The sequence below is a fragment of the Melanotaenia boesemani genome, chromosome 12 (genome assembly GCF_017639745.1).
Source record: "Melanotaenia boesemani isolate fMelBoe1 chromosome 12, fMelBoe1.pri, whole genome shotgun sequence".
NCBI lineage: Eukaryota > Metazoa > Chordata > Actinopteri > Atheriniformes > Melanotaeniidae > Melanotaenia > Melanotaenia boesemani.
In genome coordinates this window covers 6,549,533-6,567,797 of record NC_055693.1, presented here as the reverse complement: position 1 = coordinate 6,567,797, position 18,265 = coordinate 6,549,533, and the positions used below count along the sequence as shown (strand labels likewise).

Sequence of the window (18,265 nt, the reverse complement as noted above, 5' to 3'; positions counted from 1 at the left end):
GATGTCTCCCTCTCATGTTCACTGTTGTATTTTTAACAAAAGAAAATCTGACATTGCACCAGTTCCTTGCAGCAGAGAGTTCTGGAACAAGTGACAGGAGCCTCATATTCAGTTTTCACTTTAACTGTGATCAAAACACTGAAAATACTGAGAATTACTCCTTGGATTAAGCCAACTCCCACCTGTATTAGCTTTCATGTAAAACGCTAATTCTTGCATGGTGCAACTGAACAGGAGAATAATAGAATTGTCTCAGGAATGAATTCATCACTCAAAATACACGACCAGTCCAATGTTTGGGCACATTTTCTCATTAAATATAATGGGAAAGTGTTTCACAACTTAATCTTTTTCTAATGACGTGACGCGATTCCAGGCTGTAAGCCAGGATGGTCTCTTTCATATGGGGAGACATGTTGCTAAATTATTTAGTATTTTTCCACCTTGTTCAATTTTATTTAAAGTTTTATTTGACAGGTACAATACAATTAAAACGTGTTTAAAAAGAGAGAAAAAAGAAAAGCAATCATTGCTAAACATGTAGAACTTATAGGCATGGCTAATTATTAGTCTGTTAAAAACAGGCACAGTGACAAACAAAAAACACACAAAAAAATGATTAATTCCAAAACATGTACTAGAATTAATTATTTGAAACTAAAACTGAGGGAAGAGAAATAAATGTAACATCAGCAGCCATCATTAAGGTGACAGAAAACCAGTTTTTTTCAGCTTTTCCTCAGCCTCCTGGTTGTGGAGCTGGCCTCTACATCAACTGTTAATTACTAGTCATTTCTTGTTGATGCAGACTTTGCTAATTTTAGGCACCTGCTAATTGGGACACAAACCTGATAAGGAGATAATGACTGTGGTGGAAAATGAGACCATGAAAACAAATGCAGACAACAAACATTGATGTGTCTTAGTCAACCTACGTCTGACAATTCTTTTCTAATCATTTTGTTCTAGATTTAAAGCAACAAATGTTTGGCACTTTATAGATTTATTAGATAATATTACATATAATATTCTGTGTGTGATTGGTTAAATCAGCTATTTGTTGTTGGATGAATATTTCTTTTTTCTCAGAAATTTCTCATATCGCAGAGTCTCCCTGAAACCAGCTGTGCTCTTTGAAAAGCTGCTGTAAACCCGCCAGCACATTTTCCCTTTCAGCCATTTATTCAGCATTCACTATTCAGAAGTTAAATGCAAAATGCTCCCCTTCTTTTGGTGATCATTACAGGGTCTGAGCTGGCCTGTTTCTCTGGACAATGATTTGATTGGAGCTGATTGGATTTGCTGCCACAGCTACAGCCCATCTCTCTCTCTTACTCTCTCCGTCTCTGTGGTTAATGGAGCCTTTCTAAAGGCTTTATTAGAAGTAATTTGCTGCAGCGAGCACTGACTGATATCTGGGCCATGACCCTGTCTCTCAGTTGAAGGGTAAAGAGGGAGTCCCAGTCACACTGGAAATGGCAGGCCCTGCACTTTGTCCATAGATTAAAGTCTTTACATTCTGTGCTGAATACATTGACGAGCACTGAGGGTGGACAGTGAGGAACATTGACATGACGGCGTTCGGTGATTGAAAACAGAAATGTGTCTGGATGTGACTGTGGCGGACTTTATGCACTGACAGAGTTCTAGCAGCAAAATTGAATAATTAACCTGGGAGTCCTGCAAATTAATCATGAGAAGCTGTCACTTTTTAAAATTTCCCAAGATTATTTTCTGTAGATTGACTACTTGTTTAAAATGTTCATGTACAAACTTATGTATAATTAAGATCCAGCGACCCATTCACAATACCAACAATGTTGCCTGGAAAAGAAATCGCTCACTTAAATTTGATTGCAGATAAGCCTCACTTTTATGTGTTTGGAGTTGCCAGTAAAACTGCTGTTTGTTTTTTTCAATATTTTGCAAGTCAGCATTTACTTTTTAAATGGCACAAAGTCACTACTTCCACAGAGGCAGCTAGGTTGTTCAAACCTAGGATGACTGTGATGATGCTGAGATCAGAACATAAAATCTCTTAACTGAAACTTAGACATCTTTTGCTATTTTTGGTTGGCCTTCTTTTTAATGTAAAAATGCATGTACAACCTCCACCATTTTAAGCTTATTTTTGGCTCCACCGTGTGTCAAAAACATGGCGGACCATTATTTTTGTTCTTTTCAGACAGAAATATAAACTTCCTGTCATTTGTTGATCTTTGGCTGCACCTGATTGGACATTACTATCAGTTTAAGTTCTGCAATTGTTCAGAAGTTTAACAGGAAGTGCATTCATCGTAATTTCTGAGACAAAATGAAAGTTTTTCAGCAATATCGTAGTGATCATGACCTTTTTTCCTTTTTTACTTATGAAATAAGATGAAAAATCATGTTACCAGTCAGTCTGAATACTAAATTTTGCGGCTGGACTGTAAAACTGCAAAACTGCTGGACGGGATATAAATGCCTGAAACAATTCCTGTGGATCAGTGATCACTAACGTTTTCAAGCCCACGATCTCTTACCTCAGCATGGGTGACAGAAAAGATCTACCCTACTGTGTTGAGTGAAAACGACAGATAAAGCTTACAAGTTCAGGCTTTTGATTCAGGCTAATTGTAATTAACATGCATCAAACACTTTGGTCCAGCTTTCAAATAGATGTGGCTAAGAACAAACCGTAACACTGTTATAGTAAAGCCATTACTGTTTTGTTTATAATTTCACACCACAACTTATATTCCTAAACACTTGGAGTGTCAGCATGTGACCTGTTTTTCTATCTGAGGAAATTATTAACAATAAAGAAAATACATGCAGTGAGCAGATCATACAAATGACCTATTTAATGTTGGGTTTAGCAAATGAACTTTCATGATTTCTGTGTTTCATGCATCATTACTGTTCCATCACAAGGCAAAACTGATGCAGTCTTCTTACTTAAATCGATGTGATGGCTGTGACTGAACACTGTGAGGGCCTTGTAGTTTGGCTCATAACTACAGCCAGTCTGAGGCAGTCTGTGAGGTTCCTGTACTTTAATTTGACTATTTTCATCTGTAAAAATACCATTTCACAGAGGTAAGTGGATCCAAAGTAGGCACTCATTTTAATGCACATGCGCTGAGGAGAGGAAACTTCTCTCTGCTGACAAGTCCCCAAAAGTCACTGTCACTTGATCTCACTTTTAGCTGCACATCATTCTGCAAATCAACCATTTCCATGTCACTTCCACATGGCAAAGCATATGCCTGCTGGAATTTGACTGCTACCTCCTCTATATTAACAGGCAGGAATGGGTTTGAGACAAATGCAGAAGTATCTTCCATGCTGTCAAACTCAGCAAAACACCAAGTGAACAATGCTGCCAGTCTATCCAGGTACACACAGTACTGCTCAGGGCGAAAATCATGGTTGTCGTTGATGGACTGTGACATTTTATCCAGGTTGGGAAAGTGTGTAAGCCTCCCTTTCTTGAGATGTGTGTTCCAGACAATGAGCTTGGCCTTGAACGCATTCACGGCGCATCATGTGGGGAAGGTGTCGGTCTTTTCCCTGGAGGTTGCCGTTGAGTGAGTTCAGTTTTGCCGTGAGCTCTGTCAGAAACCCCAGGTCCAGTAGCCACACATCATCTGATATGTCCTCATGAAACTCGTTGACAGAAACATCAGGCAGCAGGTCAACAAAACGCTGCAGCACTTTGCCTCAATTCAACAACCGAACTTCAGCGTGTAGAAGTAGCTTTACATACATGGAGACAATCTCATCCAGTAACGCCTTAAATAAGCAAGATGAAGTGCTTTTGCTCAAATTGAGTTTACCACTTTTACCACCTGTTTCATTACATTAGAAAAGTCCACAACTTTGCTAGCCAAGGCTTGTTGGTGAATCACACAAAGATAATCAATGAAGTTGGGAAAATTTGGTAACCGTTTTGTAACCGCTGCCTTCAGGAACTATAGATTTGAGAACAGAATGGTTCTTTTTTCACTGTAGGAAGACATGAACACATCATCTTCTCACTGTTTCCATCAAACACGACAACTGTGGACTCGCTGATACAGGATTTACGATGTGAGATGAATTTAAGAAAAATCTTTATCCTCCTGCATGTTGAACTTTAAAGAAAAGTGATCTGAAGGATGCAGGATGTGTGTTCATATCTGTGGTCATTTATCAGTGTGTGTTGAGAAGGGGACATCCCTGGAAACAGAGCGCCTTTGAAAAATGAAAGTTTACAGATCTTCATCAGGGATTACTGCAGCTCTCCATTAACATATTTAATGCAGATGGAATTTGTGGAATAGATTTTTAAGAACTGGAACTAATAGAAGTAGAGATGCATGATGTTTTTATGCTGATTTATGGATCATTTCTCTAAAAAATGGACATCTTGAGCACCATGTGAGAATGATTAGGAACACATTTATCACATCATACACAACTACTGCAAAATCCCCGGCAACATTCAAGCACTTTTATCCTGGAAAACTTATTTTTAACTTCCCATGAGTGTTTTTCTTTAAAGCTTAAATGAGTTCTAGAAACCAAATGTTGGAGCAAACAGAGTTTTATATTCATACGCGATGACACTGATGGTGATGCAGGCTCTAAGTGTCAAACTTAAGATGGTCGAAATTAAAAGGGAAAAATAAAATAATAATTTGATCAAATGTTTAAGATTTTTTTCAAGTTCCAAAAGTTTTTTATTTTTATTTTTATTCAGTGAATTTATGTTATATGTCAATATAGTGGTACATCTGGGTGTGTGCCTGTGTGTGAGTGTACAGTACCTCCTGGTGGTGCTGTGTTTGAATGATTCAGAGATCAACGGAGCTCATAAATAATTAACGGGACATGTATTCAGCTATGAATTTTTCATGGTGCATGAAAGTGAGCAGAAAGGCTCAGTGAAGTTTGGCATCGGCCAGCAAAATCTAGGAGAAAAGAAGCAATAGAAGGTGAACAATGAGAAGAGAATAAACAACCAGGACTTATTCATTTTTTGACTGAGAGGGTAATAGAAACCTTTTAAGTCCACAGCTGAAACAGTTAATTTAAAGAATATAGAGATGGGGGCAGACCCAGTAACTTCATACATCACTTTAATTTCATGTCGACAGAAGTCCACAATAGCAGCTTTGATGGACTTAAAGTTCATGGGTGTAACATTCAGGGCCGTCTACATTAAGAAATGGTGTATTTAGAGCCAGGCCTATGTTCCTATTCATCTTTACTCAATTTTAATACCTTTGCTGTTTTTATCTACAGTTTCTCTTCTGTGAAGTCTGCCATGTTGCTTTGCCTCTTGTCTGCTGGTACGAGCCAAACAGTGAATCAAGAAATGACCATTCTCACTTATTGTTGTTGTCACAGTTTAACATATGAGTTTGGAAATGAGGATGGATGACAAGTGGAGGTTCGTTTGGTTACTAGATCTCACTAAATCTTGCAGTGTACCTTTTTTAAAAAAAAAATCCAATTCATTGTTTTCATAATAACGTACAGTATAAACTAAAGCAGGCTGAGTGTAAACAGTATAATTTTGTAGCACTTCCTACTTGTTGCTCACTATTTGCCGCCCTCTGTATCTTTCGCTTCAACCATGGTTATCCTTCTGGAAGTGAACATGATTAGCAATAATACTCAGGTCGGCTGTGGTAGTTAAACCATGCCATACTGGTATATTCTCCTCCACATTTCACTACCAGCAGCCTGAACCATTGACACAAGGAATGATTGATCCATGTTTTTATGTTGTTTACACCAGATCCTGAAATGAAGACTAGGCAGACCAGACAGCATCTGTTGTATTATAGTCTTAGTTCTTTGTTCTAAGCTGGCAGGAGTGGCACCGGAGGAGGTTTCTGCCGCTGGAGTCCATCTGCTTCAAGGTTGGACATGTTGTGTATTCAGTGACGGTATTCTGCATACGTTGGTTGTAACCAGTGGTTATTTCAGTAGCTGTTGCCTTTCTATCGTCTTCAACCAGTCTGCAATGCTTAATCATCAACAAGGCTTTTTTTTTTTTTTTTTTAGACAACCGCTGCTCGCTGGATATTTTCTCCTTTTTTAGACCATTCTCTGTAAACCTTAGAGATGGTTTAATGTGTGAAAATTCCAGTAGAGCAGCAGTTTCTGAAATACTCAGACCAACAACTATGACGTGTTCAAAGTTACTTAAATCTCCTGTCGTCCTTTGAAGCTCAGTTTGAACTTCAGCAAGTCCTGGCACTATCAACCATGCCACATTCAAAGTCACTGTAAACCCCCTTGTTTCTTTAACTGTTTGAGGCTTATTAGCTGTTTGTGTCAAACAAATGAACAGATGTACCTGATACCTGACACCGTTGTGAGCAGCATCTGCTCTTTGAAATACTCAAAATACTTCTTGCACTTATTGGTTTGTACAGAGAAAAACAAAATAGGTAGTCATCAAGTCTGTGATGGCACATTACCTCCTCAAACACAGACAAACATGCATCCTACAGGCAATTTGACAGATTAGACAGGAACAGCTGAGAGGAGCAAGTAAGCGTCTGAATAAAGAGACAGTTGCTGCAGACATCACATAACTCCAGGTGTTTGTGTCTGTAGGTTTTTAGTAAGTGCCTGCTGCAGCCCATTAAACATGCGATTCTTTCCTGGATAAAGAGTTTTTTTGTGTGTCAAAATGATATGCTGCTCACAGTGAGCAGAGGGAGAGATGTTAGCAGCTCTCCTTCTGTCATGTCATAAATGAGCTCTACATCACTCATGCAAATTTTTTAAAAAGGGTCTCGTTTCACACTCTCCTAATTTACAATATTATCTGTGTTAGAATCACATTGGTTTGAATATAGAGCAACTGTGTGAGAAGATTGCCCCCTTTTTATAATATCAGTTTTTTACATCTGATTGTGTGAAAGCATAAATATCTTCATACATTTTTGATATCCTGGATTTAAAAATTCCCTCAAAAACTTTTCTTTTGGATTATTTTTATATATAAACTTTTTAATTTTAGTAATAGTTACATAATTTTTTTTTTTTTAAAAAAAAGGCAGCACATTCAGAGAAAATGAACATCTTCATTGACAATTTTTCAGAGGTCCTAGTTGTTCTGTGTGAAGTAGAAAACCTACTGAACAGCTACCTGTGTATATACTGTATAACCCTACAGATTAGTGCTGCACCTCCCACTAATAGCGTAAGCTGAATATCTTTAATCTCAATTGTGGAATTGTTTTGTACATTTATATGGCATGCAATTTAATTATCTGCATTTTAAGATTTTCTAGTGGTTAAAATAACGATGAAAATTTGACCTGCTTATATTGCAGGAGAAAAGTTCAGCTGATCATGAGAAGCAAAAGGATTCTACATCTTAAACCACTCAGTATTTCTTTTTAAAATAACTTTAACATTAAGTTTGGGATGTTAACTTCCTGCAAGAAAACAGCCTCCTCGGCTCTTCAAAAGCCTTCACTTCATCTAGAATCACTCTCTGGTCCAACAGAGACCCAATTCTGCCTGCAGGATGTGTGTGTGCTGAGCTTCCAGAGTCTTTATTATGACATGTCCTCAGGTTGTCATGTTTGAGGTTTAAGTCTTGGATTTAGGGTTTGGGTTTGCTTCTGTAAATCTTTGTGCTCCTGTGTATGAGCACATCCAAATGTACATTATTCCACAAAGCAAATTCATAATAAAGCCTGCATATTAAAATAAACTAAAATATCTCACATAGACTCAGCAAAGGAAGGTGCTGATGTGCAGATTTTTATCTGTAGTTTTGAGACCAATCCTGCACAATAGTTGACTTTCCTGTCTCTCTTTCATTAGTGAATGGTTAGGGGTTGAGGTTAGATGGTTAAGGGTAAAAATTAACATAAATGATCATGTCATGTGAATGCTGCTACAAACAAAAACACACAAAAACAATATCTTAGAAGGCTATTTTGATTTGGACCTGCAGAAAAATGTACCAATTATTTGTTTTGCGTTAGACTTGCTAAATGACAATCATCCAGGTTCAAGAATCCTCAGATTCATCAGAGTTATAATGAAGTGCAGTGAGGACGGTGTACATTTTGAAGTTTAACTGGAAGTCTGCTTGAACAACACGATCTGTTGTGTAGTCATTAATGAAAGTCTGAAATGATTTTGTCTCAATTAAAGCAGGATGTGTTGCAAGGCTCAGCTGGTGTCAGACGTGAAAAATGGAGATTGCTGCAGAATAGTTTGGGCTGACAGAGAGAGAACGTGCTCTGCATGCCAAACAGCCCAAGCTTCAGTGTTACACTCTGAATCTCACATCAAAGATTCGCTCGGCCTCTGACAAACAGCCTCTACATAGAAGAACCTCACATGATTATATAAAAAGACATTTAAAGTCACACTGTCCTTTAAATTTAAGCTTTTGATTTGACTGAAAATAGACCTTAAAACTGAATTTGTGCCTTTAGAACAGAAGTGGGCAACAACATCTGGGTGCTTTTTTTTTATCTCCATTGTATAATTAGGAAGTTGAATTGAAACATAGACAGAGTATGCTAGCAGTCTCTTTAATACCGTCTTTCTAAAATTCATCATCAGAGAAAAGTCTCGCTCTGTTTCAGGAGCTTGTGTGACAGCAGGATGTAATTGCTAACTTGGCTGCTTTATAAACTTACTTTGCCTGTACATTAAAATGGAAGAAAATTTTAGGTCTTTGTCTTGCCTTTTTTTAATAAGTGACATGTTTGTAGCAGAGTTAGCATCCATTTAAAAACACCTCAGTGTTGTACTCATTTTCACAGAAGCCAACAGTAACCATGCTTACAATTATATACTTTGATGCTGTTATATTGAAATCGTGAATTAATTATAAGCTAGTTTTCACAAGTTATTTATCTTATCTTGAGAAATCTGACTTTTTATATTTCCTTATAACATATGACTAAATATTTAGATGTTGGCTTGCTTTTTAAAAAACCATGAAGTCTGGAGTCTACTTTGAGTCTTTTTTCTGCTGACTTCATTCAACTTTATGTGGTAATAAAAACATTTAGTCCATTTTAAATGCACTCTATGTTGGAATCATGTGAAAAGGTAGATTTTGCTTGACTTTATGTACAATTATTTATTTTATAAAAAGAAATTCCATAGTTACCTGTTGGTCAGCGTGTGTGGATAATATGCCTCAACTTAATAATAATAAATGTAAATTGCTGTGAAATTTGAATTTATTGCAAAAATAGTGGAAATCTACTGATCAACACCAACAAATAGGTGTTTTTTGCTATTTGTTGCCATTTTGCCTAACTGGCACCACTGAAGGTCTGAAGCAGTTTCATTTTCTCATGCAAACATGAACATACATACAAGTGGATTTGTTTTATTCTGAAGAAAACCTAAAAAAAATTAAAGTTATTACTTCACAAAGGCTGTTAATTTTCCTGTTAAGATGAAACATATTTTTTGGACATTTATTCATGGTTATTTTCTTTTATTTCCTGCTGAACGTCCATGTCTGTTATTAATAGAAAGCCATCTGGGCAGTGAGGTAAATTACAAAGAAGCAACGTGTGGATTTCTCTCCTTACCTCCCACTGTGATGTTAATTGGACCACTCAGAAGCAGAAGTGGAAGCTAGTTAGACTTGCTTGCTAACACAAGCAACCAGTTCCCACTGGATGTCTTTGCACTCTTCCTCTTAAAGATGACATATGCTGTGCATCAGAATATGTGTGAGTAAACAAAATGTCATACTTGCTCTTTACTCTGCAGTTTTGTTGTGAAGTTTTTAGCACAAACTTAAAAATACTGGGCTAAAGGCAGCAAAAGTAGTTTCCAAACATACCACTGGTTAATGAAATGAAGTAAAAAGTATGTCTCATTTATGTCAGCAAGATGTGTGAACGTTAAGCTTAAATCCTTTCCATATTACAATCTTAACTGATTTGTTTACTTGTTAACTCATAATTTCCTTTTAAGGACTATTTGCCAGTGAAGGCATACATGCTGAAGGGTTGACTCACAGCACCCGTCGCAAGATGAGAAGCTTTACGAGTTGGTTCATTTTAGTGTTCAATTTTGACTTTGATCCAGAATCATGGTAGAGATGTGGTTTCACAAATACTTTGCTGTAGTCTTCCAGTTGTTCTAAGGAGCCTATATGTCCTATATGGAGGTGAGATTCATTGCTTTACATCCGTGTTTGGAAAGCAAAGGTCAAATTCTGTGAACAGTAAAATGAGGTGATGGTCATTAGCCCTGAAGGTGCAGCTGTGCAAACAATGTTGTCTTCAATTTCACTACAGAATAAACTGACAAATTGAAAGAGAGCTCCATGGCTCTGGCAGGTTTGTTCTCTGTATGGAGTTTTGTACTAGGACACAGAAATACTAGGACTACATATTTGTCCCACAGGATTGAGGCTAATGTTGCAGTTACTCATCTAAATATGTTTTCAAATCAGATTTGAGACAGATGTTTTTAAATATGATACTGTATATACTATACAAACAAAAATCTTCTTACTACTAATTTTATTCCAAAATCTTATAGTATATTCGTATAAGTAAAGAGAACTGTTTATCACTTTGTTTAATTGTTAATTGTTATTGTTAATCGTTGAAGTTGAATTGAGACGTACATTTCCTGTATCATCCGCCACTTTAAGTGAATTACATCAGGTCCTGAGTCTGTTGTGCTCTTGTTCTCCTTTCCAACGAGAAATGAGGTGTATCACTTACTCTGCAAAAACCAAAAATAAAGATTTTCCAATGGGATTAGCAAACATGACTGAAATTAAAGATCTGCAGCCTTGTAGTCCCAGAAGGAAATACCCATTCCTCTGAATGTACTCTCTAAGGCTGGTTTCATGTTTTCCACCTCTGCATACGCAAACCAATGGGACTAAATTCCCATGCAGTGTTCCTCCTCAAAACAAGCATCCATGTTGTTCTTCTGTTCCTTGCCTTCTTTGTCTGGCATGCAGTTTGGCTTTTTTGTTTTTGTTTGTTTCTCCTACTGTCCTATCGCATTTCAGTTTTTATTACTTTACTCATCTTCTGTTTCAAGCTGTCTGTCAGGTTCGGAGTTACAACTTGTAGAAAGCTGCCAGCTGGACCTCACAAGTATGGCAGGAATTAAAGTCAGATTTGTGTTATTGGCAAAACTGTAACAGCAATTCATCATGTGAATTATATTCTGTCTCTTAAACAAACTCTTAGTTTAGGCTGACAGAAATAACGCAGCCTGTTTTAGGAGAAACTTAAGATATCATAGAGATGGATTGGCTTATTTTAGACTTCCCGGGACCAATGAAATGATTTGCGTTTTATTAAATAAGGTGAATTTTGTGGTTAAACAATTCCCAAGTTAAAGATACCGAAGAGAACAAACAGCTCAACTGTTCTTACAAGTTATCAGTCGTCACTAATCTGGTTAAAGGGGGAAGCTATAAGACAGGCAAACTGTGTTTTTATTTCTTCCATATGCATGCACAGCTGGGCCTTAGTCACATATTGTCTCCCCAAACTGGCATTTAGGCATTAAAACTTTTAAATCTCTTGCTTTAAGTTGATGAGGTTGCATCACTTCTTTTCTTAAGGAAAAAAACACAAAGTATGTCACCTGAGTAATTTCCTCCAAATAAGCTCTCTGTGTTTGGGTGTTTTCATCCTCTGTAGACCCAGGATGTTCATCAAATAAGAATAGAATAGAATAGAATAGAATAGAATAGAATAGAATAGAATAGAAAAGTTCAAATTTGGATAAAAAAATAATTACATTCCCTGAGAATGTGGAAAAAAAAGGAGACAATAGCATGGAAGTGTGAGTGTGTTCATGGTAGATTAGTGGATGTTTTCTAAAAATTAGAAACTGCTGCTGCAAAGTGACAATGTGCACACATCAAAAGTAGCATGTGCATATATGTGTGTGTGTGTGTGTGTGTGTGTGTGTGTGTGTGTGTGTGTGTGTGTGTGTGTGTGTGTGTGTGTGTGTGTGTGTGTGTGTGTGTGTGTGTGTGTTTTAAGCAACTTATCCTTTTTAGAAGTCTTCTAGGATCATAACTTTGCTTCTTAATCACCAAAAGATTTCTCTGGTTTTGCGTCATGATGACTCACACATTCTTGAGGCGGTGGGGTTTTTTTTTCTCTTTCTGAAACCTCAGCATCATTTTAACTCCTTTTTTTTCCTTTTTTTCCTTCCACATGTAGACTGAGATTGTGGGTCAGACTGGAAGAGCGTACTCATTCATTCAGCCATCGATCCATCCCTCTTCCCCAAGTCAGCCAGAGAGAGGATCTGATGACAGGACTGCAAAGGAAGGAGACAAAGGACCATCTGCTATGGCCAGTGGTACGCAAGAAATTTTACTTAATGATTTTACATGCTTTGGATCATTGTGTTGTACTGTATTTAAATCCAGAGTTGTCATCTCTGACACCAGAGTGCTTGTCTCTGTAGCAGCTGATGGTGCATGCAGTCTGGGTGCAGAGCAGAACCATCTAAGCGTCCCTGTTGCTGACCATGGAGCCTGGGCTGCAGCCATGAACAACTTGGGCATCATGCCGGTGGGCATCAGCGGGCAGCCGCTGGTTTCAGGTACTGTCTTCTCTGAGCTTGGTAGAACTTATTTTGCTTCCAGTGGTGTGCTGTAGTACCGCATATTCATAACTCAGTCAGTATAATGATATGTTAGTTTCAGGTTTACCTTTTTTTTTTCTTTAAATGTGTATAGATACAGCTGAAGACATATATTTTAACATTTTGCTTCTTTGTATAAAATTCATTAATCCCTCCAACATACAGAAACTGCTGTTTTGCTAAATATACTACAAAAGTAACAATAAACAGAGAAGTCAGCAGCACTTAAAATATAGTTTAATTAAAGCAAATTGTAAGTTTTCTAGAAGTTTGTTCAACATGAGCAAACATGTCATCAAAACCAAGAGCAGAAACCAAACCCGAAGAAGTGTATTTGACTCTGCAGGTGAACAGTTTAAGTTCAATTTGTATGAATATCAGAGAAATCAAGCCAAGCTAATACAAAACAAAGTGAAGAAGGAATCTGCCTATCCCTCATATTCTTAAATTTAGATGTTCAGACATAACCAGCTCTGAAAAAGTTGATTTTGGGGTAGAGAAAGAGTCAAAACGGCACAGTGTAAGGCCTCTGACATTATGGTATGTTGCAGTATAGCGTCTGTTTCCATGCCTTGCCTGACAGTCAACAATGCATGTGCACACCTATGTCTAAATCACAATCACCACCTAAACAAACACGCATTGGTTTAGATTATTTAATGGTTTAGAATAGTGATCACCAACTCCAGATCTCAAGGGCCGGTGTTCTGCAGGTATTGAATGTTTCCCTACCACAACACCTGATTAAAAAAAAATGGATCTCCAAGAGCTTGTTAAGTTAATGACCAAGTCATTTGAATCCGGTGTGTTGCTGCAGGGACACATCCAATACCTGCAGGATCCTGGCCCTTAAGGACTGAAGTTGGTGATCCCTGGTTTAGAAGGAAACTAGAGCACCAGCAGAAAAGCCCTGGGAAAAAGGAGAATACGCAAATTCCACACAGAAAGACCTCAGTTGAGGTTTGAATGAGGAGCACTTTTTCCTGCTGAGTCACTTTGCTAATCACTGCATCATCGTGCCACGCAGGTTTAATCCAGACATGTATGAACAGAATGGTATGAGCTAAAATAAAGCTGATTAAGATCTTATTGAAATATTTGGTTCTTTCTCACAAGTCTTTCACTGGATGTAAGAGGAGAAATTCCAGCACATGAATAACAATTCTTCTGTCATTCAGGCGATTGACTCTACTCTCACACCTAATTTATCTTAACTAATAAGATTGGTTTTAGTTTAGTTTTTTTTTCTCTCTCTCTCCCAAATATCAGAGTTCAGGTAGCAGCTTCCCACTTAACTCCTTTGCTTTTTGGTTAAATTTTCATCTGGAAGTTTAAACCTTTAAACTCTACTAGATCACCGGTGCCTCCGAGCACTATCACTCATGTCAATAAATCATGTCATGTCAGGGTAAATTACGATCAATACCTTTCTTACCCTTTAGGTCAGGGGTGTCTAACTCTGGTCCTCGAGTGCTGCTATCCTGCAGGTTTTATTCGTTTCCCTGCTCCAACACACCTGATTCAAATCAAATGGATCCAACAGCTTCTTGACAACTTCTTCACAGTTTCACATTATTCTCAATCAGGTGTGTTGGAACAGGGAAACAACTAAAACCTGCGGTATAGCAGCCCTCGAGGACTGGAGTTTGACTCCTGTGCTTTGGGTGATCTACAGAAGTTTACAAGGCCTTTGTATCCCGTCCAGCAGACTTACAATCCAGCCAAAAAAGGTAGTGTTTATTCAGACTTATTCACATATGGGAAACCCACAATGACTGATTCATAATAACACCATTATTTATCACATTTTTGTAATAAAAAGAGATTGCTATTACTACTATGTTGCTAAAAAACCTCTATTTTGACATGGAAATTAGGATAAACTCACTTTCTGTCTAACCTTCCACCAATCAAATAGCTTAAATAGATTTTATTGTCCTATCAGGAGCAGCTAAAGATCAACAAGTGACAAGAAAGTTATATCTCTATCTCTAAATTAAAATAATTGTCCTCTATGGCTGGAATAAAGCCAAGAAGGTGTCTTTGATGCACAGTGGTGTCAAAAAGAAGCTGAGTTGAAGTTGCTTTTGTGAGGATAGTACGCAGATAGTTGCATAAATAACTGTAAATAGCTAGAAAACACTTGGAGGAAACAGTGTAAATATGTAAAGAAATATACTGTTTCAATGCCATATTCTTCCTGCTGGAAGCCAAGACTTGAGGGAGCTACATAAACAAAACAGGAAGCTGAACTTAACATGACAAACCAAGAACACAAAACATGGGAGAATGATATGTAGATGAGAAAAGGCTCGGCCACTGTTGATCTCTGTTTTATTTTGTTGTTGTTGTTTTTTACACAGTACTGTTAGTAATAATTTCAGTTTTGTTTGTTAGGTTGGCCTTTATGCTGCTGTATCTATTACGGTGGCCAGAGATGCAATGCAATATTACATCAAGTGAAACACTTTTACATTTTTGTGATTCACATTTACATCATAGAAACCATGTTTACATTTACAAAACAAAAGTACAAAGTAAAATACTTTTACCAATGACTTAAAAAATTTACATTAAAGAAAAGCCATACAAAACGTGAAACACTTCTACAATCTCTGACACAAACTTACACACATGCAACTGCAGAACATTTTTACAAAGTTCTGAATGAAATGCTGAAACATGTTTACCAACAACAAAGCAACTTTACATTGACGTAAAACACTTTTACAAGAATTACAAAAATATGACCCGGTGTTTTATCAAAATCTGTGACCCATCAGAATCTGTGACTACAGGGGAGCGAGAGTGTATATTTGTCTGTATGTATGTCTTACAAGACGAACAAAGTCTTAAACACTTTTATTGAAGTTTGAGTTAATTATAATTGCAGGTAAATCCTGCTTTATATCCTGCAGGTAAAGATGGTAAACGTTTGTGCTTTTCTAAGACTTAATCTGTTTGTACTTTGTCATATTTTGATGTTTTTTGGGAATTGATCAGTGGAGATTTGAGTTACAGTTGCTAAACAGCAGGATGCTGCTTAAACATACCAGAGAACTTTTTTTTAACATACCTACAAGTCTAAGAAATGCAATGGTTGCTACTGATGATGCGGCAGTGATGTACCAGTGTTTGTGTGGGAATATTTGTTGTAATAACAGCTGTAATACTCGTTTTGTGATCCAGATCTTTCTTGGCACAGACCCCCTCTGCAAACTCTTTATTGGAAACCATTTAGAAAAATATCAGGTAAAACAGTAAAAACATTGTTGCCATATTTTAAGAGTCTTTCTGGTGTTTTTTTTTTTTTAACTCCATCTTTTGGATTTGATAAAAACGTTTGTGTAGTCACTTTGTCTGAAAGCAAGACTGTTGGTGCCAATTTGTTGATATGTAGTTGCTGGTGTGTGGCACAGGACTGTAAAGCGAAACATAGCTATAATGTGATGCCACCATTGCGTTAAAAAAAACTGTTTTAAGATTGGATAGTTATGTAGCATGGCTTTAAAATCTAAATCCTCCAAAGTTGACTTTAAGCTGAGAAATGCTCATGCAAGTCCAGAACTCCCCAGGAAAGTTCTGGAGCTTTATTTGTACTTCAACATTACTGTGCAGTGTGGATACACAACACTCACTTGTTATTTCTATAAAAACTACACTAAGCTTTGTGAAGGTACATAGATTAATTTTGTCTGGGTTTGATTTCACCTAGGAATTTATTTAGAAAGTTTTTTTTAATACATGGGGATTATTATTCTGAGCTTTCTGTGTGTTTCAACAATATAAAGCCCTGGATGGGGGCTGTCATTATATAAGTGCGTCATTGTGAGGGTTTATTAAATAGCCACATGGGGAGATTTATTTGTAGGAGTTTTGTGTGTTCAGAATAACCAAATGCATGGACTTAACTGAGCAAAGCTGCAAAGAGGACAGATGAGCTGCTGTAAGGACGGACAGATAGAAACACATCAACCAAAAACCACTGGACGAGATTGGAAATGTTAAAAAGATGGCATGCCACTGCAGGGATGATGTGAGGCTGATTAATATCCACCTCTGGCAGCAGCTACAGCTATGATCCTTCTTTAAAACAACATTTGGGAAATATTTAGAAAAGAGAAAAGCTGAGTGGAGAACACAGCAAAGGGAGGTGAATCTGAAAGGGTGTGTATATGGCCTTAAAGGGTCATTAAGATAAAATCACAAACATGTTTACATGTTTAATGTTTACACTCCAGGAGGTGGTGAAAATACAACCTCAATTAAAAGGAAGCTGGAATTTTGTCAAAGGTAAATGAACACAAAATGCAATGATTTGCAAAAGTTATTAACTTTTTATTCACAGAACACAAAACATAAATATTTAAAGTGAGAATTCTTATTCTTTCATAAGAAAAATGAGTATATAATTTCATGGCAGCAACAGCACAAGAAAAGGCTTTGAGAAGTAACTGGTATTGGAAAGAAACACCTGGAGCAGAGATGGAGGAACCCAGTCCTCAAGGGCCATGGTCCTGCAGGTTTTCATGTTTCCCTGCTCTAACACACTTGCTCCAAGTCAAATGGATCCACAAGCTAGTCAAGATCTGCATGGTGACTCATTAATTTGACTCAGGTGTGTTGGAGCAAGGAAACATCTAAATTCTTCAGAACTGCAGCCCTCGAGGACCAATGTTTCCCGCCACTGATCTGGAGGAATACGGTATATCTAAAAGATTTAGTGGCACCAGAAATATCATTGGGTATAAATGAAGCACCTTGAAGAATCAGAGTCCCTCAGAAGATCGGAGGTTAACAACCTCCAAAAACTTTGTCTAGAAATTGTGGTGCAGAAAAAAAAAGGATCCTAAATATATAAGTGTGAAGACTAAATATCCCATCATTTACATTCCATAATATAAAAAGATTCAGAAGAGAAGTCTCTGTGTGCAGGGGACAAGCTAAAAATGAATTTTAAATGCCTGTGATCTTCAAGCATTTAGGCATCAGGCATTAAGAATAGGCATGATTCTGCTGTGGAAACTGCATGAGATCAGGAACACTTCCAGAAATCATTAAATGTAAACGCAGTTCACTGTGGAATCCACACTGGTAAAAAAAAAAGCTCATAAGAAGAAGAAGCCATCTGTGAACATGAACAAGAACTGTTGCCCTCTACTCTGGGCCAAAGATAGTTTAACATGGACTGAGGTAGTGTGGTTAAAATGAATCTGAATTTAAAATTCTTATTGGAAATTATGGATGCCATGTCCTATGGTATAAAGAGGAGAGGGACCATCCAGCTGGTTTTCAGACATTTCAAAAGCCTGCATTTCTGGTGATATTTGGGGTGTATTAGCGAAACTGGCAACTTACACATCTGAAGAAAAACCATCATTCCTGGAACATGTGTACATGTTTTAAAACATGTGCTTTAATCTCATCTGCTCTAACAGTTTTATTTATTTATTTATTTTCTGGGAAGATCTTGCATATGTCAGCCAGACAATGCTAAACTGTTTACTGCATGAAAACGGCCTGGCTTTGACGTTACCGTGTGAGAGCTGACCGGGAATACTTTATGCATTAAAAATACAGTGAAGACGGCCCAAAATTGTCAAGCATTTTGAGTCTTATATTGGGCTATAATTGAACAAAATTCCTCTTC

The 18,265-nt window shown here is 37.3% G+C and overlaps 1 protein-coding gene across 5 annotated transcripts in view; it reads left to right on the top strand.

Moving 5' to 3' along the window:
• The window catches only part of enox1 (ecto-NOX disulfide-thiol exchanger 1), a 125,646-nt gene that overhangs the window by 60,934 nt on the left and 46,447 nt on the right, over positions 1–18,265 (top strand). For 3 of the 5 annotated variants that reach the window (XM_042001687.1, XM_042001688.1, XM_042001689.1), the window contains 2 exons: positions 12,186–12,327; positions 12,436–12,573. In XM_042001687.1, coding sequence (XP_041857621.1) covers positions 12,318–12,327; positions 12,436–12,573 — 148 coding nt within the window. In that variant the 5' untranslated portion in view covers positions 12,186–12,317. Of the gene's footprint in view, positions 1–5,878; positions 5,895–12,185; positions 12,328–12,435; positions 12,574–18,265 lie in introns of those variants that run through there. The other 2 variants (XM_042001690.1, XM_042001691.1) reach the window with 2 other exon arrangements.